General features: G+C 42.3%; 1 protein-coding gene across 2 annotated transcripts in view; it reads right to left on the reverse strand.

Moving 5' to 3' along the window:
- CACNA1S (calcium voltage-gated channel subunit alpha1 S) overlaps positions 1–21,815 on the reverse strand; it is a 592,997-nt gene that overhangs the window by 409,233 nt on the left and 161,949 nt on the right. For both annotated transcript variants that reach the window (XM_069739086.1, XM_069739077.1), the window contains exon 5: positions 18,575–18,714. In XM_069739086.1, coding sequence (XP_069595187.1) covers positions 18,575–18,714 — 140 coding nt within the window. The remainder of the gene's footprint in view (positions 1–18,574; positions 18,715–21,815) is intronic.

A 21,815-nucleotide genomic window follows, 5' to 3' on the forward strand; every position in this document is an offset into this window, starting at 1 on the left:
CAAACATCGATCGATGATTCGCGCTGACATATCCAACATCTGGACTATCCTTTGTTGCAACCTTTCATCAATTTTTCTTTGCTGTCCATGTCCAGGGAAATTAGCTACAGTGCCATGGGTTGTAAATTTATTGATTATGTTGTGCACCATGGACAAAGGAACATCAAGATCTCTGGAGTTCAACTTGCAACCTTAAAATTGTTGATATTGCTCAATAACTTTGTTTCTGTAGTCTCAAACAGTTCTTTTCTCCTCTTTCAGTTCTCCATGCTTAGTGTAGTACACACAGACACACAATGCAAAGACTAAGTCAACTTCTCCCCTTTTTATCTGGTTTCAGTTTTGATTTTCCTGTTGCTCACATCTGTTACTTGTCACAGGAGAGTTTGAACAAGCATCACATGCTTGAAACAAAGTTGTTTACCCACATTTTTGGGATTTTGTGGGAAATTATGTCTAATTTTCCTTTTTTCCTCAGTTTTTTTTGTGTTGTTCCAATAAGCACAGAGGAAATAGACATGTGCATAACAAAACATGGAAATGCAATAATTTTCTGGGAGAAATACTTTATTTCATGGAACAATTTCAAGGGTGACAACACTTTTGACCATGACTTTCTGTGCCCCACCTGTTCCCCTATAGCTGAGTTTTGCCCTTTGCTCCCCCCAAACATCTAATGAACAGCTAGATACCTTATGAAAAGCCTCCCTGATTATATTTAGCTACTCAAACTTCAGTATGAAGATCCTTCAACATGGTGTGAGGCAGCCTGCTGCATCTTCCTCGGCAGTGCATCACTGCCTGCTCCCTCCTCTCCGATTGATGGAGCATTAGTTACTAGAGGCATCACACTGCAGCCTCTAGAGAAAGCTGTCCATCAATTGAGGAGGAAGCAGATAATGCTGCCTGTAGCCCTAACCCACCAATCAGAGATCACGTGGCGCACTGCAGCGTCAAGTGACAGTCTACAATCAGAGAGCTGGAACCACACAGCCGACTCTGGTGACTTCTGCTGCACCAATCAGTGGAAAGTGACTCTGTAGGAAGAGCATGTAAAGGTACTGTGGTCTGCCAATGTAATTTGTCGCTGGGCAGCCCTAATATGCAGCTAGGAGACCGACCCATGGGGCATATTCCCTTTTGTCCCCCGGCCAAACTCACCCCTGAGTAATGTGCACCAAATTAATTTAAGAGTCAGGAGCCTCTTAATGAATTTGTGCATCTTTCAACTGGTGTGCTACCACCAGAAAGATTGCTTCAGTTAGGGACTGGAGTGAATTTATGGTGCAAAGTATTATGACTTAGTCAGGTCCACTTAGTCACACCTTATCCCACTTCAGCTCCACACATTTTTCTTAATGTTAATGGAGCTATCTGGGAATGGAGTAAAAGCACAAAGAGTCAAAAAATGTTGCAAAATGTTGAGATGTGCAAAAAATTGCAACATTTCAAGGTATTTTACCACAGAATTCTGGTGAAAACACCTTGATGAATCAGGTTCAAAGGTTCATTCTCAAAATCATAATGTGCTATCATTTTCTGTACATATACAGGGTGGGCAATGTATATGGATACACCTAAATAAAATGGGAATGGCTGGTGATATCAACTTCCTGTTTGTGGCACATTAGTCAATGGGAGGGGAAAAACTTTTCAAGATCGGTGGTGACCATGGCGGCCATTTTGAAGTCGGCCATTTTGGATCCAACTTTATTTTTTCCAATGGGAAGAGGGTCATGTGACACATCAAAGTTATTGAGAATTTCACAAGAAAAACAATGGTGTGCTTGGTTTAACATAACTTTATTCTTCCTGGAGTTATTTACAAGTTTCTCTTTGTTTACAACCATTGACTTTTGCAGAGGTTAACACGTGAGGAGCAGAAAGAAATTGTGTTGATGTCTGGTGAACGCAGTGCCCGGGTCATTGCAGCAGATTTCAATGCAAGACACCTTATGCAAGAAAACTCACCATTCCCATTTCATTTAGGTGTATACATATAAATGGCCCACGCAAAAAAGTTTGCCTCATCACTGAACATAATGTTCTGTGTATACTGAGGGTCCTGTTCCAATTTTTGTTTTGCCCATTCTGCAAATTCAGCGTGCCACTCTGGCATCAGTTGAACATACCTTCGGCGGATATTAGCTATTCACAAATGGCACCCTTACAAAATCCAGCTGCTGCAGCATCTCAGCGAGGATGACCCAGATTGGCACGTATATGTATATATAAGCTTAGGCTTTTATATATATATATATATATATATATATATATATATATATATAGCGCAGGATGGAAGCAGCACATGACAGAACGGGGGCGCAGGATGGGAGCAGCACATGATAGAATAAGGCAGCACATGACAGAACGGGGGTGCAGGATGGCAGCAGCACATGATAGAATAGGGCAGCACATGACAGAACGGGGGTGCAGGATGGCAGCAGCACATGACAGAACGGGGGTGCAGGATGGGAGCAGCACATGAAAGAACGGGGGCGCAGGATGCGAGCAGCACATGACAGATCGGGGGTGCAGGATGGAAGCAGCACATGACAGAACGGGGGCGCAGGATGGGAGCAGCACATGACAGGATGGGGGCGCAGGATGCGAGCAGCAAATGACAGAATGGAGGCGCAGGATGGGTGTAGCACATGTCAGAATAGAGGCGCAGGATGGGTGTAGCACATGTCAGAATGGGGGCGCAGGATGGGAGCAGCGCATGTCAGAATGGGGGCGTAGGATGGGAGCAGCACATGACAGGATGGGGGCTGTTATGATAAGGTAATTCAGTACCACAATGGACATAGAGGTCAGAGCACATACAGTGACCTGACAATAACCCAAAAACATAGAACGAGCTCTGATACGTGGGAACTCTGCTGACCGCAATCCCTAATCCTCTCCAACCACACTAGAGGCAGCCGTGGATTGCGCCTAACGCTCCCTATGCAACTCGGCACAGCCTGAGAAACTAGCTTGCCTGAATATAGAAAATAAGCCTACCTTGCCTCAGAGAAATACCCCAAAGGAAAAGGCAGCCCCACATATAATGACTGTGAGTTAAGATGAAAAGACAAACGTAGAGATGAAATAGATTTAGCAAAGTGAGGCCCGACTTTCTGAACAGAGCGAGGATAGGAAAGGTAACTTTGCGGTCAACACAAAACCCTACAAAAACCACGCAAAGGGGGCAAAAAGACCCTCCGTACCGAACTAACGGCACGGAGGTACACCCTCTGCGTCCCAGAGCTTCCAGCAAGCAAGAAAAAACAAATAGACAAGCTGGACAGAAAAAAACAGCAAACAAAATAGCAAAGCAGAACTTAGCTATGCAGAGCAGCAGGCCACAGGAACGATCCAGGAGGAAACAGGTCCAATACTAGAACATTGACTGGAGGCCAGGATCAAAGCACCAGGTGGAGTTAAATAGAACAGCACCTAACGACTTCACCACATCACCTGAGGAAGGAAACTCAGAAGCCGCAGTACCACTCTCCTCCACCAACGGAAGCTCACAGAGAGAATCAGCCGAAGTACCACTTGTGACCACAGGAGGGAGCTCTGCCACAGAATTCACAACAGTACCCCCCCTTGAGGAGGGGTCACCGAACCCTCACCAGAGCCCCCAGGACGACCAGGATGAGCCATATGAAAAGCACGAACAAGATCGGGAGCATGGACATCAGAGGCAAAGACCCAGGAATTATCTTCCTGAGCATAACCCTTCCACTTAAACAGATACTGGAGTTTCCGTCTTGAAACACGAGAATCCAATATCTTCTCCACAATATACTCCAACTCCCCCTCCACCAAAACTGGGGCAGGAGGATCAACAGATGGAGCCATAGGTGCCACGTATCTCCGCAACAATGACCTATGGAATACGTTATGTATGGAAAAAGAATCTGGAAGGGTCAGACGAAAAGACACAGGATTAAGAACCTCAGAAATCCTATACGGACCAATGAAACGAGGTTTAAACTTAGGAGAGGAAACCTTCATAGGAATATGACGAGAAGATAACCAAACCAAATCCCCAACACGAAGTCGGGGACCCACACAGCATCTGCGATTAGCAAAACGTTGAGCCTTCTCCTGGGACAAGGTCAAATTGTCCACTACATGAGTCCAAATCTGCTGCAACCTGTCCACCACAGTATCCACACCAGGACAGTCCGAAGACTGAACCTGCCCTGAAGAGAAACGAGGATGGAACCCAGAGTTGCAGAAAAACGGCGAAACCAAGGTAGCCGAGCTGGCCCGATTATTAAGGGCGAACTCAGCCAAAGGCAAAAAGGACACCCAGTCATCCTGATCAGCAGAAACAAAGCATCTCAGATATGTTTCCAAGGTCTGATTGGTTCGTTCGGTCTGGCCATTAGTCTGAGGATGGAAAGCCGAGGAAAAAGACAAGTCAATGTCCATCCTACCACAAAAGGCTCGCCAAAACCTCGAAACAAACTGGGAACCTCTGTCAGAAACGATATTCTCTGGAATGCCATGTAAACGAACCACATGCTGGAAGAACAATGGCACCAAATCAGAGGAGGAAGGTAATTTAGACAAGGGTACCAAATGGACCATCTTAGAGAAGCGATCACAGACCACCCAAATGACTGACATCTTTTGAGAGACGGGAAGATCTGAAATAAAATCCATAGAGATATGTGTCCAAGGCCTCTTCGGGACCGGCAAGGGCAAAAGCAACCCACTGGCACGAGAACAGCAGGGCTTAGCCCGAGCACAAATCCCACAGGACTGCACAAAAGAACGCACATCCCGCGACAGAGATGGCCACCAAAAGGATCTAGCCACTAACTCTCTGGTACCAAAGATTCCAGGATGACCAGCCAACACTGAACAATGAACCTCAGAGATAACTTTATTCGTCCACCTATCAGGGACAAACAGTTTCTCCGCTGGGCAACGATCAGGTTTATTAGCCTGAAATTTTTGCAGCACCCGCCGCAAATCAGGGGAGATCGCAGACACAATTACTCCCTCTTTGAGGATACCCGCCGGCTAAGATAAACCCGGAGAGTCGGGCACAAAACTCCTAGACAGAGCATCCGCCTTCACATTTTTAGAGCCCGGAAGGTACGAAATCACAAAGTCAAAACTGGCAAAAAACAACGACCAACGAGCCTGTCTAGGATTCAACCGCTTGGCAGACTCGAGATAAGTCAAGTTCTTATGATCAGTCAAGACCACCACGCGATGCTTAGCTCCTTCAAGCCAATTACGCCACTCCTCGAATGCCCACTTCATGGCCAGCAACTCTCGATTGCCCACATCATAATTTTGCTCAGCAGGCGAAAACTTCCTGGAATAGAAGGCGCATGGTTTCATCACCGAGCAATCATAACTTCTCTGCGACAAAACAGCCCCTGCTCCAATCTCAGAAGCATCAACCTCGACCTGGAATGGAAGCGAAACATCTGGTTGACACAACACAGGGGCAGAAGAAAAACGACGCTTCAACTCTTGAAAAGCTTCCACAGCAGCAGAAGACCAATTGACCACATCAGCACCCTTCTTGGTCAAATCGGTCAATGGTTTAGCAATACTAGAAAAATTGCAGATGAAGCGACGATAAAAATTAGCAAAGCCCAGGAACTTTTGCAGACTTTTCAGAGATGTCGGCTGAGTCCAATCATGGATGGCTTGGACCTTAACAGGGTCCATCTCGATAGTAGAAGGGGAAAAGATGAACCCCAAAAATGAAACCTTCTGAACACCAAAGAGACACTTTGATCCCTTCACAAACAAAGAATTAGCACGCAGGACCTGAAACACCGTTCTGACCTGCTTCACATGAGACTCCCAATCATCCGAGAAGATCAAAATGTCATCCAAGTACACAATCAGGAATTTATCCAGGTACTCTCGGAAGATGTCATGCATAAAGGACTGAAACACTGATGGAGCATTGGCAAGTCCGAATGGCATTACTAGATACTCAAAATGGCCCTCGGGCATATTAAATGCAGTTTTCCATTCATCGCCTCGCTTAATACGCACAAGATTATACGCACCACGAAGATCTATCTTGGTGAACCAACTAGCCCCCTTAATCCGAGCAAACAAATCAGATAACAACGGCAAGGGGTACAGAAATTTAACCGTGATCTTATTTAGAAGGCGGTAATCTATACAAGGTCTCAGCGAACCATCCTTCTTGGCTACAAAAAAGAACCCTGCTCCTAATGGCGACGATGACGGGCGAATATGCCCCTTCTCCAAGGACTCCTTCACATAACTCCGCATAGCGGCGTGCTCAGGCACAGATAAATTAAACAGTCGACCTTTTGGGAATTTACTACCAGGAATCAAATCGATAGCACAATCACAATCCCTATGCGGAGGTAGGGTATCGGACTTGGGCTCATCAAATACATCCCGGTAATCAGACAAGAACTCTGGAACCTCAGAAGGGGTGGATGACGAAATTGACAGAAATGGGACATCACCATGTACCCCCTGACAACCCCAGCTGGACACAGACATGGATTTCCAATCTAATACTGGATTATGGACTTGTAGCCATGGCAACCCCAACACGACCACATCATGCAGATTATGCAACACCAGAAAGCGAATAACCTCCTGATGTGCAGGAGCCATGCACATGGTCAGCTGGGTCCAGTACTGAGGCTTATTCTTGGCCAAAGGCGTAGCATCAATTCCTCTCAATGGAATAGGACACTGCAAGGGCTCCAAGAAAAACCCACAATGCCTAGCATACTCCAAGTCCATCAAATTCAGGGCAGCGCCTGAATCCACAAATGCCATGACAGAATACGATGACAAAGAGCAGATCAAGGTAACAGACAGAAGAAATTTTGACTGTACCGTACCAATGGTGGCAGACCTAGCGAACCGCTTAGTGCGCTTAGGACAATCAGAGATAGCATGAGTGGAATCACCACAGTAGAAACACAGCCCATTCAGACGTCTGTGTTCTTGCCGTTCAACTCTGGTCAAAGTCCTATCGCACTGCATAGGCTCAGGTTTAAGCTCAGGTAATACCGCCAAATGGTGCACAGATTTACGCTCACGCAAGCGTCGACCGATCTGAATAGCCAAAGACATAGACTCATTCAGACCAGCAGGCATAGGAAATCGCACCATGACATCCTTAAGGGCTTCAGAGAGACCCTTTCTGAAAATAGCTGCGAGCGCACCTTCATTCCATTGAGTGAGTACGGACCACTTTCTAAATTTCTGACAATATACCTCTATCTCATCCTGACCCTGACACAGAGCCAGCAAATTTTTCTCTGCCTGATCCACTGAATTAGGTTCATCGTACAGCAATCCGAGCGCCAGGAAAAACGCATCGATATTACTTAATGCAGGATCTCCTGACGCAAGAGAAAATGCCCAGTCCTGAGGGTCGCCACGTAAAAAAGAAATAATGATCCTAACTTGTTGAACTGGGTCACCAGAGGAGCGAGGTTTCAAAGCCAGAAATAGTTTACAATTATTTTTGAAACTCAGAAATTTAGTTCTATCTCCAAAAAACAAATCAGGAATAGGAATTCTCGGTTCTAACATAGAATTCTGAACCACAAAGTCTTGAATATTTTGTACTCCTGCCGTGAGCTGATCCACACATGAAGACAGACCTTTAATGTCCATCGCTACACCTGTGTCCTGAACCACCCAAATGTCTAGGGGAAAAAAAAGGCAAAACACAGTGCAGAGAAAAAAAAATGGTCTCAGAACTTCTTTTTTCCCTCTATTGAGAATCATTAGTACTTTGGGCCTGCAGTACTGTTATGATAAGGTAATTCAGTACCACAATGGACATAGAGGTCAGAGCACATACAGTGACCTGACAATAACCCAAAAACATAGAACGAGCTCTGAGACGTGGGAACTCTGCTGACCGCAATCCCTAATCCTCTCCAACCACACTAAAGGCAGCCGTGGATTGCGTCTAACGCTCCCTATGCAACTCGGCACAGCCTGAGAAACTAGCTAGCCTGAAGATAGAAAATAAGCCTACCTTGCCTCAGAGAAATACCCCAAAGGAAAAGGCAGCCCCACATATAATGACTGTGAGTTAAGATGAAAAGACAAACGTAGAGATGAAATAGATTTAGCAAAGTGAGGCCCGACTTTCTGAACAGAGCGAGGATAGGAAAGGTAACTTTGCGGTCAACACAAAACCCTACAAAAACCACGCAAAGGGGGCAAAAAGACCCTCCGTACCGAACTAACGGCACGGAGGTACACCCTCTGCGTCCCAGAGCTTCCAGCAAGCAAGAAAAAAACAAATAGACAAGCTGGACAGAAAAAAACAGCAAACAAAATAGCAAAGCAGAACTTAGCTATGCAGAGCAGCAGGCCACAGGAACGATCCAGGAGGAAACAGGTCCAATACTAGAACATTGACTGGAGGCCAGGATCAAAGCACCAGGTGGAGTTAAATAGAACAGCACCTAACGGCTTCACCACATCACCTGAGGAAGGAAACTCAGAAGCCGCAGTACCACTCTCCTCCACCAACGGAAGCTCACAGAGAGAATCAGCCGAAGTACCACTTGTGACCACAGGAGGGACCTCTGCCACAGAATTCACAACAGGGGCGCAGGATAGGAGCAGCACATGACAGATTGGGGGCGCAGGATGGAGCAGCACATGATAGGATGGGGACGCAGGATAGAGCAGCACATGACAGGATGAGGACGCAGGATGGAGCAGCACATGACAGGATGGGGACGCAGGATGGAGCAGCACATGACAGGATGGGGACGCAGGATGGAGCAGCACATGACAGGATGGGGACGCAGGATGGAGCAGCACATACCAGGATGGAGACCATATACCAGGCACCAGGGCATAGAACGGGTTCAATAGCTAGTAAAAATATAAACAAAAATGAAATAAAAAATTGAGGCTAAAGTAAAATTTCTGTGAAAAAAAGTGAACCACCTCAAGGGCTAGTAAACTTCATGAATATGGTTTTGACTCTTTTAAAGTACTTTGAGGGGTGATTTTTTTTAAATGGTGTCACTTTTGGGTTTTCAGACATATAGGCCTCCCAAAGTTCAAATGCAAGGTGGTCCCTAAAAAAATGGTTTTATAAATTTTGTTTGAAAAATTAGAAATTGCTGGTCAACTTTTAACGCTTGTAATTTCCTAACAAAAAAAATTATGTTTCAAAAACTGTGCTGATGTAAGGTAGACAGTGACAGTATTTTGGGTGACATAACTATCTGGTTTAAGGGCATAAGAATTAAAAGTAAAATTGTGAATATGTCACAAAGAAACAATCTCCGAATCACTGGGATCCGTTGAAGCATTCCAGAGTTGTTATTACCTCATAAAGTGTCACTTGTCAGATTTTAAATATGAGGCTTGGTCATTAACATACAAAGTGGCTCAGTCCTTAAGGGGTTAAAAGAACAGTGAATTAACATTATAAAAAAAATAATCAAGAACCAGGAGGCGGAGGTCCAAGTGGAGGAGGTGGATGTGGCGGTGTAGATGTAAGAGGCACGGGAGGAGTAATTCAATACTGTTTTCGTGTTTTTTTGCTTGTTTTATTCTGTGTGTTTTTTTCATAGGGAACTGATTTAAAAGAACATAGGATTAACAGAAAAAATAATCTATAACCAGGAGCCAGAGGTCCAAGTGGAGGAGCAGGTGGATGTAGCGATGTAGGTTTAAGAGTCAAGGCAGAATTAATCCAATACTGTTTTTGCTGGGGGGATTGCGGGGGTGGTTTGTTTTATTTTTTTTTTGTTAGGACTTTTTTAGGGATCTAATTTAAAAGAGCCTATAATTAACTGAAAAAAATAACAATTTAGAACCAGGAGGCCGAGGTCCAAGTTGGGGAGGAGATTGACGTGGCGGTGTAGCTGTAAGATGCTAGGGAGGAGTAATACAACACTGTTTTTGTGGGGGGGTTTATGTTTGTTTTTTTCTTAAAAAACCTAGAAAAAATCGCACCAGAGACTCTAATCCACCCTAGATCCGATATGGATAGCATAGGGAAAGGTAATTAACCATAGGTCTGAGCAAAAATAGAGGTACAAGACAGAAGTATATAACCATAATCTTTAAAGACATGCTATAAAGACGTGCACTGGTAAAGTGATCCCATGTGTGCACTATAAGGTAATAAATAGCACCCTGACGAAGCCATTCAGGTGAAACGCGCGTTGAGGCTTCCCTCCCTGCCTGCAGTACCTTGGTCTTTATCGCCACTATGTCTCAAGGTAACGGTATATCTACCTAATACATCCTTTTTATTTATTCATGCTGCCTCTACTTTGTTGCATATCCGCTGCCACCCAATATATTTTCCGTGGATTGTTTGCAGCGGTGCTATTTATTACCTTATAGTTGTGAAGAGCAGAACAAAAATGATTACCTCAATGAACAAAAATAAAAAAAAAGAATTTGTGATAAATATTGACCTGTCCATTCAAGGACATTTTAGCTATAGTATGAAATCCTGTTTTTCTTGTCTGTGGAATTGCCTTTGTACTGTTTGTTGTGAAACTGCCGCCCACGAAACTGTTTTCTTTTCTTTTCTTTCTTTCCTGTTTTGTCTCTTTGTTTAAACATGCAAAACTTGTATAACCACTAACAACTATATAAAGAAGGGATAGCACTTTGAAGGCAGGCGTGCTTCAGAGACTTCCCAGTGATACACTATACAAGACGTGTCTTGTGTATTATTTCTGGTGATTCTCCACTTCCAAAGGCTGCTCCGACTGAGTGTGATCCCGACATTTCCTGGCGCCTGAACAGGGACCCGAGGTCTGTGTATTCCTTCAAGAACACCGGCAGAATACGAACGAAAAGAGAATCTGGGATAATGGACGGCAGATGAACAAAAACCTGGCCAGGTAAGAGACACTGTTAGATCTCTTATATCTGCCCTGTACTGTCCGTAAGATTTTCTGTGTCGTGTTCTTTAGCGGGTAGTTCTAGTAGAGGAGGATACCTATAGCTCGGGTTCTTGAACTATTTAGGAATTGATCACCTCACGGAGTACGGCATTGAATGAGAGTGAATGTGAATAGAAGGTGTGTGGAAGTTGGGAATAGCCCTATAAGCCGCCCAGGGGGTTGAAACAGAAGAAGTGACTGTCCCACTGGGCAACGTGGTTGCGTCCTTTCGGGGAGACCTCCGCGCCTATGTTCAATCTCTGATCCTGTCTTTGACAAAAACCTGGTGACGGATAAGTGTATGATAGTATGAGCCCAGGACAGATAAATTAGCCTGGGACAAGAATACGTTGTATGTGATAGTATAAGCCCAGGACAGATAAATTAGCCTGGGACAAGATACGTTGTATGTTCTTTTTCTTTTTCTGTCTGGTTGCATTTGTGTTGTTTGCTATAGGTGTAGGAATCAGGATTTTCTTACATCAACACAGTTTAAACATCCTAGCTCCTTAGGAAGAAGGTAACGAGGTATTCTCATACCCAAACGCCACCTAGGGCAAGAAAAAGACGGCACGGGAGGAGTAATTCAATACTGTTTTCGTGTTTTTTTGCTTGTTTTATTCTGTGTGTTTTTTTCATAGGGAACTGATTTAAAAGAACATAGGATTAACAGAAAAAATAATCTATAACCAGGAGCCAGAGGTCCAAGTGGAGGAGCAGGTGAATGTAGCGATGTAGGTTTAAGAGTCAAGGCAGAATTAATCCAATACTGTTTTTGCTGGGGGGGATTGCGGGGGTGGTTTGTTTTATTTTTTTTTTGTTAGGACTTTTTTTAGGGATCTAATTTAAAAGAGCCTATAATTAACTGAAAAAAATAACAATTTAGAACCAGGAGGCCGAGGTCCAATTTGGGGAGGAGATGGACGTGGCGGTTTAGCTGTAAGATGCTAGGGAGGAGTAATACAACACTGTTTTTGTGGGGGGGGGGTTATGTTTGTTTTTTTCTTGTTTATTTTTTTAAGTTTTATTTTTATTTTTTTTAGGGAAATGACTTAAAAGAACAAAGAATTAACAATGAGAAAATAACATCTATAACCAGGAGGCTGAAGTCCTAGTGAGGAGGTGGATGTGTAGGTGGAAGAGGGAAAAGAGGAGCAATCCAACACTGTTTTTGTTTTTTCCTTGCTTTATTCATGTTTTTATCTGCATATTTTATATGCAATTTCGTTTTTAGCAACCCTTGCTTATTTATTCATTTGTTCAAATCTATTTGGGAGATCGTTTTCTTCTTCTTTTCTATTTTGATATGGAGATTGTTATTCTCGCAAAAAGTAATCCCCCTACTTTTTTTTCAATTGATTTTGTTATTTGTGACCATGCACTTTGAAGATTCAAATAAAGTATTATTTATTTATTTATTTATTTTTAATTACATCATTCATTTATTCTGGGTCACTGGTGCCAGATATACACCTATTCTAACCCCACACATTCACACACACGTCACAACGTACAAGGACTCACACATACACAAAAATGCACTCATACACATGTCTCTACGTAGACATCACTATGTACATGGATACACACACATCTCCACCACATACAGTCATGACCAAAAGTGTTGGCAACCTAGAAATTGTTCTAGAATATGAAGTATTTCTCCCAGAAAATTATTGAAATTGCAAATGTGTTGTTATACACATGTTTATCACCTTTGTGTGTATTGGAACAACACAAAAAAGGTGGAAAAAAGGCAAATTAGACATGACTTCACGCAAAATCCCAAAAATGGGTCGGACAAAATTGTTGGCACCCTGAACTTAATATTTGTTTGCACACCTTCTGGAATAAATAACTGCAATCAATAACTTTCTTTAACCATCAATAATCTTCTTACACCTCTAAACTGGAATTTTAGATCACTGCTCTTTTGCAGACTGCTCCAGGTGTCTCATATTTGAAGGGTGCCTTCTCCAAACAGCAATTTAAAATCTCCCCGCAGATGTTCGATAAATTTAGATCCAAACTCATTGCTGGCACTTCAGAACTCTCCGGCGCTTTGTTTCCTTTCAGTTCTGGGTGCTTCTTTGAAATATGTTTGGGGTCATTGAGCTGCTGGAAGATACATGACTTAGGACACAAACTCAGCTTTCTGACACTGTGCGCTACATTGTGACCCAAAATACTTTGTTAACCATCAGATTTCATGATGCCTTGCACACAGTCAAGGCACCCAGTGCCAGAAGCAGTAAAACAACTCCAAAACATCTTTAAACCTCCTCTATATTTGACGATAGGTTCTGTGTTCTTTGTAGGCCTCATTCCATTTTTGCTAAACAGTAGAATGATGTGCTTTAACAAGAAGTTCTATCTTGATCTCATCTGTCCGTAAGACAGCTTTCCAGAAGGATTTTGGCTTTGTCACGAACATTTTGGCAAACTGTTATCTACCCTTTTATGTCTCTGTGTCAGCAGTGGAGTCCTTCTGGGTCTCCTGCCATGAAGTTTAATTTCATTCAAACATCGATGGATGATTCGCGCTGACATATCCAACATCTGGACTATCCTTTGTTGCAACCCTTCATCAATTTTTCTTTGCTGTCCATGTCCAGGAAAATTAGCTACAGTGCCATGGGTTGTAAACTTATTGATTATGTTGTGCACCATGGACAAAGGAACATCAAGATCTCTGGAGTTCAACTTGCAACCTTAAAATTGTTGATATTGCTCAATAACTTTGTTTCTGAAGTCTCAAACAGTTCTTTTCTCCTCTTTCAGTTCTCCATGCTTAGTGTGGTACACACAGACACACAATGCAAAGGCTAAGTCAACTTCTCCCCTTTTTATCTGGTTTCAGTTTTGATTTTCCTATTGCTCACATCTGTTACTTGTCATAGGAGAGTTTGAACAAGCATCACATGCTTGAAACAAAGTTGTTTACCCACATTTTGGGGATTTTGTGGGAAATTATGTCTAATTTCCTTTTTTCCTCAGTTTTTTTTTGTGTTGTTCTAATAAGCACAGAGGAAATAGACATGTGCATAACAAAACATGGAAATGAAATAATTTTCTGGGAGAAATACTTTATTTCATGGAACAATTTCAAGGGTGACAACACTTTTGACCATGACTTTCTGTGCCCCACCTGTTCCCCTATAGCTGAGTTTTGCCCTTTGCTCCCCCCAAACATCTAATGAACAGCTAGATACCTTATGAAAAGCCTCCCTGATTATATTTAGCTACTCAAACTTCAGTATGAAGATCCTTCAACATGGTGTGAGGCAGCCTGCTTCATCTTCCTCGGCAGTGCATCACTGCCTGCTCCCTCCTCTCCGATTGATGGAGCATTAGTTACTAGAGGCATCACACTGCAGCCTCTAGAGAAAGCTGTCCATCAATTGAGGAGGAAGCAGATAATGCTGCCTGTAGCCCTAACCCACCAATCAGAGATCACGTGGCGCACTGCAGCGTCAAGTGACAGTTAGTCTACAATCAGAGAGCTGGAACCACACAGCCGACTTTGGTGACTTCTGCTGCACCAATCAGTGGAAAGTGACTCTGTAGGAAGAGCATGTAAAGGTACTGTGGTCTGCCAATGTAATTTGTCGCTGGGCAGCCCTAATATGCAGCTAGGAGACCGACCCATGGGGCATATTCCCTTTCGTCCCCCGGCCAAACTCACCCCTGAGTAATGTGCACCAAATTAATTTAAGAGTCAGGAGCCTCTTAATGAATTTGTGTATCTTTCAACTGGTGTGCTACCACCAGAAAGATTGCTTCAGTTAGGGACTGGAGTGAATTTATGGTGCAAAGTATTATGAATTAGTCAGGTCCACTTAGTCACACCTTATCCCACTTCAGCTCCACACATTTTTCTTAATGTTAATGGAGCTATCTGGGAATGGAGTAAAAGCACAAAGAGTCAAAAAAATGTTGCAAAATGTTGAGATGTGCAAAAAATTGCAACATTTCAAGGTATTTTACCACAGAATTCTGGTGAAAACACCTTGATGAATCAGGTTCAAAGGTTAATTCTCAAAATCATAATGTGCTATCATTTTCTGTACATATACAGGGTGGGCAATGTATATGGATACACCTAAATAAAATGGGAATGGATGGTGATATCAACTTCCTGTTTGTGGCACATTAGTCAATGGGAGGGGAAAAACTTTTCAAGATCGGTGGTGACCATGGCGGCCATTTTGAAGTCGGCCATTTTGGATCCAACTTTATTTTTTCCAATGGGAAGAGGGTCATGTGACACATCAAAGTTATTGAGTTTTTCACAAGAAATACAATGGTGTGCTTGGTTTAACCTAACTTTATTCTTTCTGGAGTTATTTACAAGTTTCTCTTTGTTTACAACCATTGACTTTTGCAGAGGTTAACACGTGAGGAGCAGAAAGAAATTGTGTTGATGTCTGGTGAACGCAGTGCCCGGGTCATTGCAGCAGATTTCAATGCAAGACACCTTATGCAAGAAAACTCACCATTCCCATTTGATTTAGGTGTATACATATAAATGGCCCACGCAAAAAAGTTTGCCTCATCACTGAACATAATGTTCTGTGTATACTGAGGGTCCTGTTCCAATTTTTGTTTTGCCCATTCTGCAAATTCAGCGTGCCACTCTGGCATCAGTCGAACATACCTTCGGCGGATATTAGCTATTCACAAATGGCACCCTTACAAAATCCAGCTGCTGCAGCATCTCAACGAGGATGACCCAGATTGGCACGTATGTGTATATATAAGCTTAGGCTTATATATATATATATATATATATATATGTATATATATATATATATACAGTTAGGTCCATATATATTTGGACAGAGACAACATTTTTCTAATTTTGGTTATAGACATTACCACAATGAATTTTAAACAAAACAATTCAGATGCAGTTGAAGTTCAGACTTTCAGCTTCCATTTGAGTTAAAATTGGATGAAGGGTTTAGGAGTTTCAGCTCCTTAACATGTACCACCCTGTTTTTAAAGGGACCAAAAGTAATTGGACAATTGACTCCGAGGCTATTTCATGGACAGGTGTGGGCAATCCCTTCATTATGTCATTCTCAATTAAGCAGATAAAAGGCCTGGAGTTGATTTGAGGTGTCGTGCTTGCATTTGGAAGGTTTTGCTGTGAAGTAAACATGCGGTCAAAGGAGCTCTCCATGCAGGTGAAACAAACCATCCTTAAGCTGCGAAAACAGAAAAAAAAATCCGAGAAATTGCTACAATATTAGGAGTGGCAAAATCTACAGTTTGGTACATCCTGAGAAAGAAAGAAAGCACTGGCGAACTCATCAATGCAAAAAGACCTGGGCGCCCACGGAAGATAACAGTGGTGGATGATCACAGAATAATCTCCATGGTGAAGAGAAACCCCTTCACAACAGCCAACCAAGTGAACAACACTCTCCAGGAGGTAGGTATATCAATATCTAAATCTACCATAAAGAGAAGACTGCATAAAAGTAAATACAGAGGGTTCACTGCACGGTGCAAGCCACTCATAAGCATCAAGAAGAAAAAGGCTAGACTGGACTTTGCTAAAAAACATCTAAAAAAGCCAGCACAGTTCTGGAAGAACATTCTTTGGACAGATGAAACCAAGATCAACCTCTACCAGAATGATGGAAAGAGAAAAGTATGGCGAAGGCGTGGTACAGCTCATGATCCAAAGCATACCACATCATCTGTAAAACACGGCAGAGGGAGTGTGATGGTTTGGGCATCCATGGCTGCCAGTGGCACTGGGTCACTAGTGTTTATTGATGATGTGACACAGGACAGAAGCAGCCGAATGAATTCTGAGGTATTCAGGACATACTGTGTGCTCAGATCCAGCCAAATGCAGCCAAACGGATTGGTCGGCGTTTCATACTACAGATGGACAGTGACCCAAAACATAAAGCCAAAGCAACCCAGGAGTTTATTAAAGCAAAGAAGTGGAATATTCTTGAATGGCCAAGTCAGTTACCTGATCTCAACCCAATTGAGCATGCATTTCACTTGTTAAAGACTAAACTTCAGACAGAAAGGCCCACAAACAAACAGCAACTGAAAACCACCTGGCAGAGCATCAAAAATGAGGAAACACAGCATCTGGTAATGTCCATGAGTTCAAGACTTCAGGCAGTTATTGCCAACAAAGGGTTTTCAACCAAGTACTAAAAACGAACATTTTATTTAAAATTATTGAATCTGTCCAATTACTTTTGGCCCCTTTAAAAACAGGGTGGCACATGTTAAGGAGCTGAAACTCCTAAATCCTTCATACAATTTTAATGTGGATACCCTCAAATGAAAGCTGAAAGTCTGAACTTCAACTGCATCTGAATTGTTTTGTTTAAAATTCATTGTGGTAATGTCTATAACCAAAATTAGAAAAATATTGTCTCTGTCCAAATATATATGGACCTAACTGTATATATATATATTCATATATATATATTTATATATATAGCTTGGGCTTAAGGGTGTTCGGAATGAGGTGTACTATAGCCTGCACTGTAACTTTTCAGAAATGTGTGAAATTGCGTCGGGTTTCAGGAAATTTGACTCAAAGTTAATTCTCTGTAGATCGATTCAGTCATCTCTAATTTTGTTATTTTTAACTTGGGCAAGCCTATGGAATATAAAAGACTTAAAGAGTGTCTATTTTTTCAACAAAGACTTCAATAAGAACGAAGACTTCTTTGTTTAGATCTTCCATGCCATTCTTACCTTTTTTGAGTGCTACCACAGCCTATTTTTAATCTGAGACTACTGCATTACTTTTACTTCCTTTCCCATACATCCCAGGATGCACTGCAGAAATCAATCCCCTGAGATCCAAATTATGAATGCCTTAGGGCACAGTCAGACTGCCATATAAAAAGGACCGCAATGCACAGACTGACCCAAGCGTGACAGCTTCATATATTTCTATGCAGCTGTCTCGCTCGGGTCAGAAGAGCTAGGGCCAGTCTGATCTCCGTCCGATTTATGAGGCCGTTTGTTCCCTAAGAGTGAATTTTCAGGAGGGATACAGATAATTTTTTAAATAAAGTAATCTACAATTTTCATCGCTTTTCTAATACTTTTTCAATGAGAACTAGTTGTTTGAAATGACAGTGACCATTTAAAGGAGTTGTCCACTACTAGGACAACCACTTTTAAACTAAATGTTATGCCCCGATAACATAATAAAGCCTATACTTACCTCTCGTTTCGACCAGTGGTGTCGGTGCTCACGGTCCCAGGGCTGTGATGCGGTGGACATGTGATGCCTTTGCCCAATCAGCGTTGACGTCACTGTCTCCACCTTCGGACAAACTGAACATGAAGAGGAAGTTTGGCTGTGATTGATCCCTCGAATCCTCTTCATGTTCAGTTCATATGAAGGCGAAGACAGTGACACCAGCGCTGATTGAGAACCGGCATCATGTGTCACAACACCGCATCACAGGCCCGGAGAGCGTGAGCGTCAACACCGTGGGAATGGCGGAGGCACGAGAGGTGAGTATAGACTTTAGTATTTTAGGCCAAACATTTACGTTAAGAAGGGTTTGCCCTAGTAGTGGACAACTCCTTTAATCTTTGAAAAAAACTCTTTAACAAATGTTACACACTGAAATATCTGAATAGATTTGAATGTTATAATTACTTACTGGGAACTCCAGATACAAGACGAAGCGGCCGCAAAACACGAAATGCTCTTAAAGCCTTGACATTAAATCCAGTTCCTTTTCCTCCAGGGGCTGTTATACCTTGCAGCTTATTAATTTGCTCTAAGACTACCGAGAATACCCTGTAAGTTGAGAATTGCAATTAATTGAAAAAAAATTATGCTAAACTGTTTTTCTTAAATAAAAAAAACAACAACAACAAAAAAAACATACTATTACAAGTTTCTATATGTTGGCAATACTTTGGGTGTCCCTTCATTCCCCACACACACTGCAATATGATCTAAAACATCAGGATCAGCTTCTAGGGGATTTTTGCTGTACAGCCAATGTAGAAGCAATGAGTACCCAGCAAGCACTTGCTTCATTCAGAATAAAGCTGTCTTCAGCCAGGCATATGTCACATTCCTTATATAGACTGCAATACTTGGACTGACTCAGGTCTCATATGGCTGTAAGTTTGGAATCCATATATACGGTCCGTGGGTCCGTGAAATACACTCTTCTGAATCCGGCCTAATGCAGCATGCTTCTTACCGCCTGCAGTACCTATGCAAAGTGCAGCATAAAATATAAGTTTACCATCGGATGCTGCATAGATAACCAAGATGACAAAGTACTCAGTATAGCTATTGTACCAACCACTTTGTCATTTTGTTCACTGACTATGCAGAGCACAGAAGCATGACAAAGTCTTTTAGACTGCTGAGCTCTGCTGTACTCTGCTGTGCTGCTTCATAGGCAGAAAATGAGATATGACAGGCTGTGAAGCTCTCAGTGAATAAGAACTAAGGTCAAGATTCATCATGGGGTTTACACCAGAATACTCAAGTAAAACATTTTCAAATGTCACAGAATTTTTGTCCAACACAAAGTTACAAATAAATGTAACTTTTGCAATTTTTATACCAGATCCAGAAAACTCCGCCAAAATGGGTGGAGCTGCAGAAAACCAGAAGAAGTTGTAGCAGCACCCACCTCACAAATTCATTCAAGGGTGGAGGCATTCCTTATAGCAAATATGTTATTTCAGTCCTGCTCCCTGACCGGAGTAACATTTCTGGAGACGTACACACTACTGATAAGATGCATCTAATTCATTAAGTGTTGCTTGCCTCTTAATTAATTAGATGTGTCTTATTCCTGCATGCGCATCATAAAGACTGATATACGAAATGTCAATCTTAGTGAGTCAGGGCTTTAAAGTCTGATTCATCAAGACTAGTGTTGAACGTGTGACAAATTAATTATGAGGCATGCACTTCTTAATGACTTTGTCACATTTTCAGCTATCATGTGCCATCAGCACCATAATCAGTGACTGACTGTAATACATTTCTGTCTTTGATCTAAATTATGATGCATTTGACAGATGTGTTTGGCTCTATGCCCAGCTAAACCCCATCCACTTGGCAAAGCTGGCCAGTACTTGCATAAAACCATTAAAATGAAGACTGTATAAACAATATTGAATGGGGCAGTCGGCACAATTCTCATGGCACCCTATAGTAGGCAGCAGTGTTTTACTCACTCATAAACACATGGCGCCAAAACCTGATTTAAACAAAATTTAATTTTCTGGTGATAGATCCCTTTAAAATACAGAGCATAGGCTGAGGAAATAAAGGGTTCAAATACTGGACTTGTAAAGGAGTGAGAAGATACAGTATTATGTGCTCCATACAGTATTATGGCCACCACATAGTGCTCCATACCGAATAATGAGCCCCATATATTGCTCCATGCAGAATAATGGACCCCATATATTGCTCCATACAGTATAATGAGCCCCATATATTGTTCCATACAGTATATAGTAGGCCCCATATATTGCTCCATGCAGAATAATGAGCCCAATATATTTCTATACAGTATATAATAGGTGCCATATATTGCTCTATACAGAATAATGGACCCTATATAATGCTCCATACAGTATAATGAGCCCCATATATTGTTCCATACAGTATATAGTAGGGCCCATATATTGCTCCATACAGAATAATGAGCCCCATATATTGCTCCATACAGTATGAGCCACATATTGCTCCATACAGAATAATGAGCCCAATAGATTGCTCCATACAGTATATAATAGCCTCCATGTATTTCTCCACACAGTACAACGAGGCCCATATATTGCTCCATACTGTATAATGAGCCCCATATAATGATCCATAATGAATAATAAGCTCCATATATTGCTCCATACAGTATAATGAGCCCCATATAACGCTCCATACATTTTAATGAGCTGCATAAATAATGGGTCCCATATAATGTTCCATACAGTATATGATGGATACCATATATTGCTCCATACAGAATAGGCCCCATATAATACTCCATATATAATGGACCCCATATAATGCTCCATATATAATGGGCCCCATATAATGTTCCATATGTAATGGGCCCCATATATGATGCTCCAGTGTATGATGAGCCCCATATAATGCTCCATATATAATGGGCCCCATATACGATGCTCCAGTGTATGATGGCCCCATATAATGCTCCATATATAAAGGGCCCATATATGATCCTCCAGTGTATAATGGGCCCATATAATGCTCCATATATAATGGGCCCCATATATGATGCTTCAGTGAATAATGGACCCCAAATATGATGCTCCAATGTATAATGGACCCCAAATATGATGCTCCATTGTATAATGGGTCCCAAATATGATGTTCCAGTGTATAATGGGTCCCATCTATGATGCTCCAGTGTATAATAGGCCCCATATATGATGCACCAGTGTATGATGAGCCCATATATGATGCTCCAGTGTATAATGGGCCGCATATATGATGCTCCAGTATATGATGGACCCATATATGATGCTCTAGTATATAATAGGCCCTATATATGATGCGCCGTGTATAATGGGCCCCATATATGATGCTCTGTGCATAATGGGCCCCATATATGATGCTCCATTGCATGATGGTCCCCAAAAATAATGCTCAAAAAAAATGCTGGCCGTTGCTCTGCTCTGGACTCCTCACCATCGGTGTCTTCCGACTCTCCACACTGTGACTGTTCAGGCAGAGGGTGCACAGACGTAACGTCACCATGCCTTCTGACCTAAACATCACATTCAGAAGACTCGGAAGATGCAGCAGGGAATATTCATGTATCTATATCAGCGGTCACAGGCTTTAGCCGCAGCAGCCGGAATCTGCTTCCTGTCACTTGCTGCTCCACCGCTGCTGCT

The sequence above is a fragment of the Ranitomeya imitator genome, chromosome 1, assembly GCF_032444005.1.
Source record: "Ranitomeya imitator isolate aRanImi1 chromosome 1, aRanImi1.pri, whole genome shotgun sequence".
Taxonomy (NCBI): Eukaryota; Metazoa; Chordata; class Amphibia; order Anura; family Dendrobatidae; genus Ranitomeya; species Ranitomeya imitator.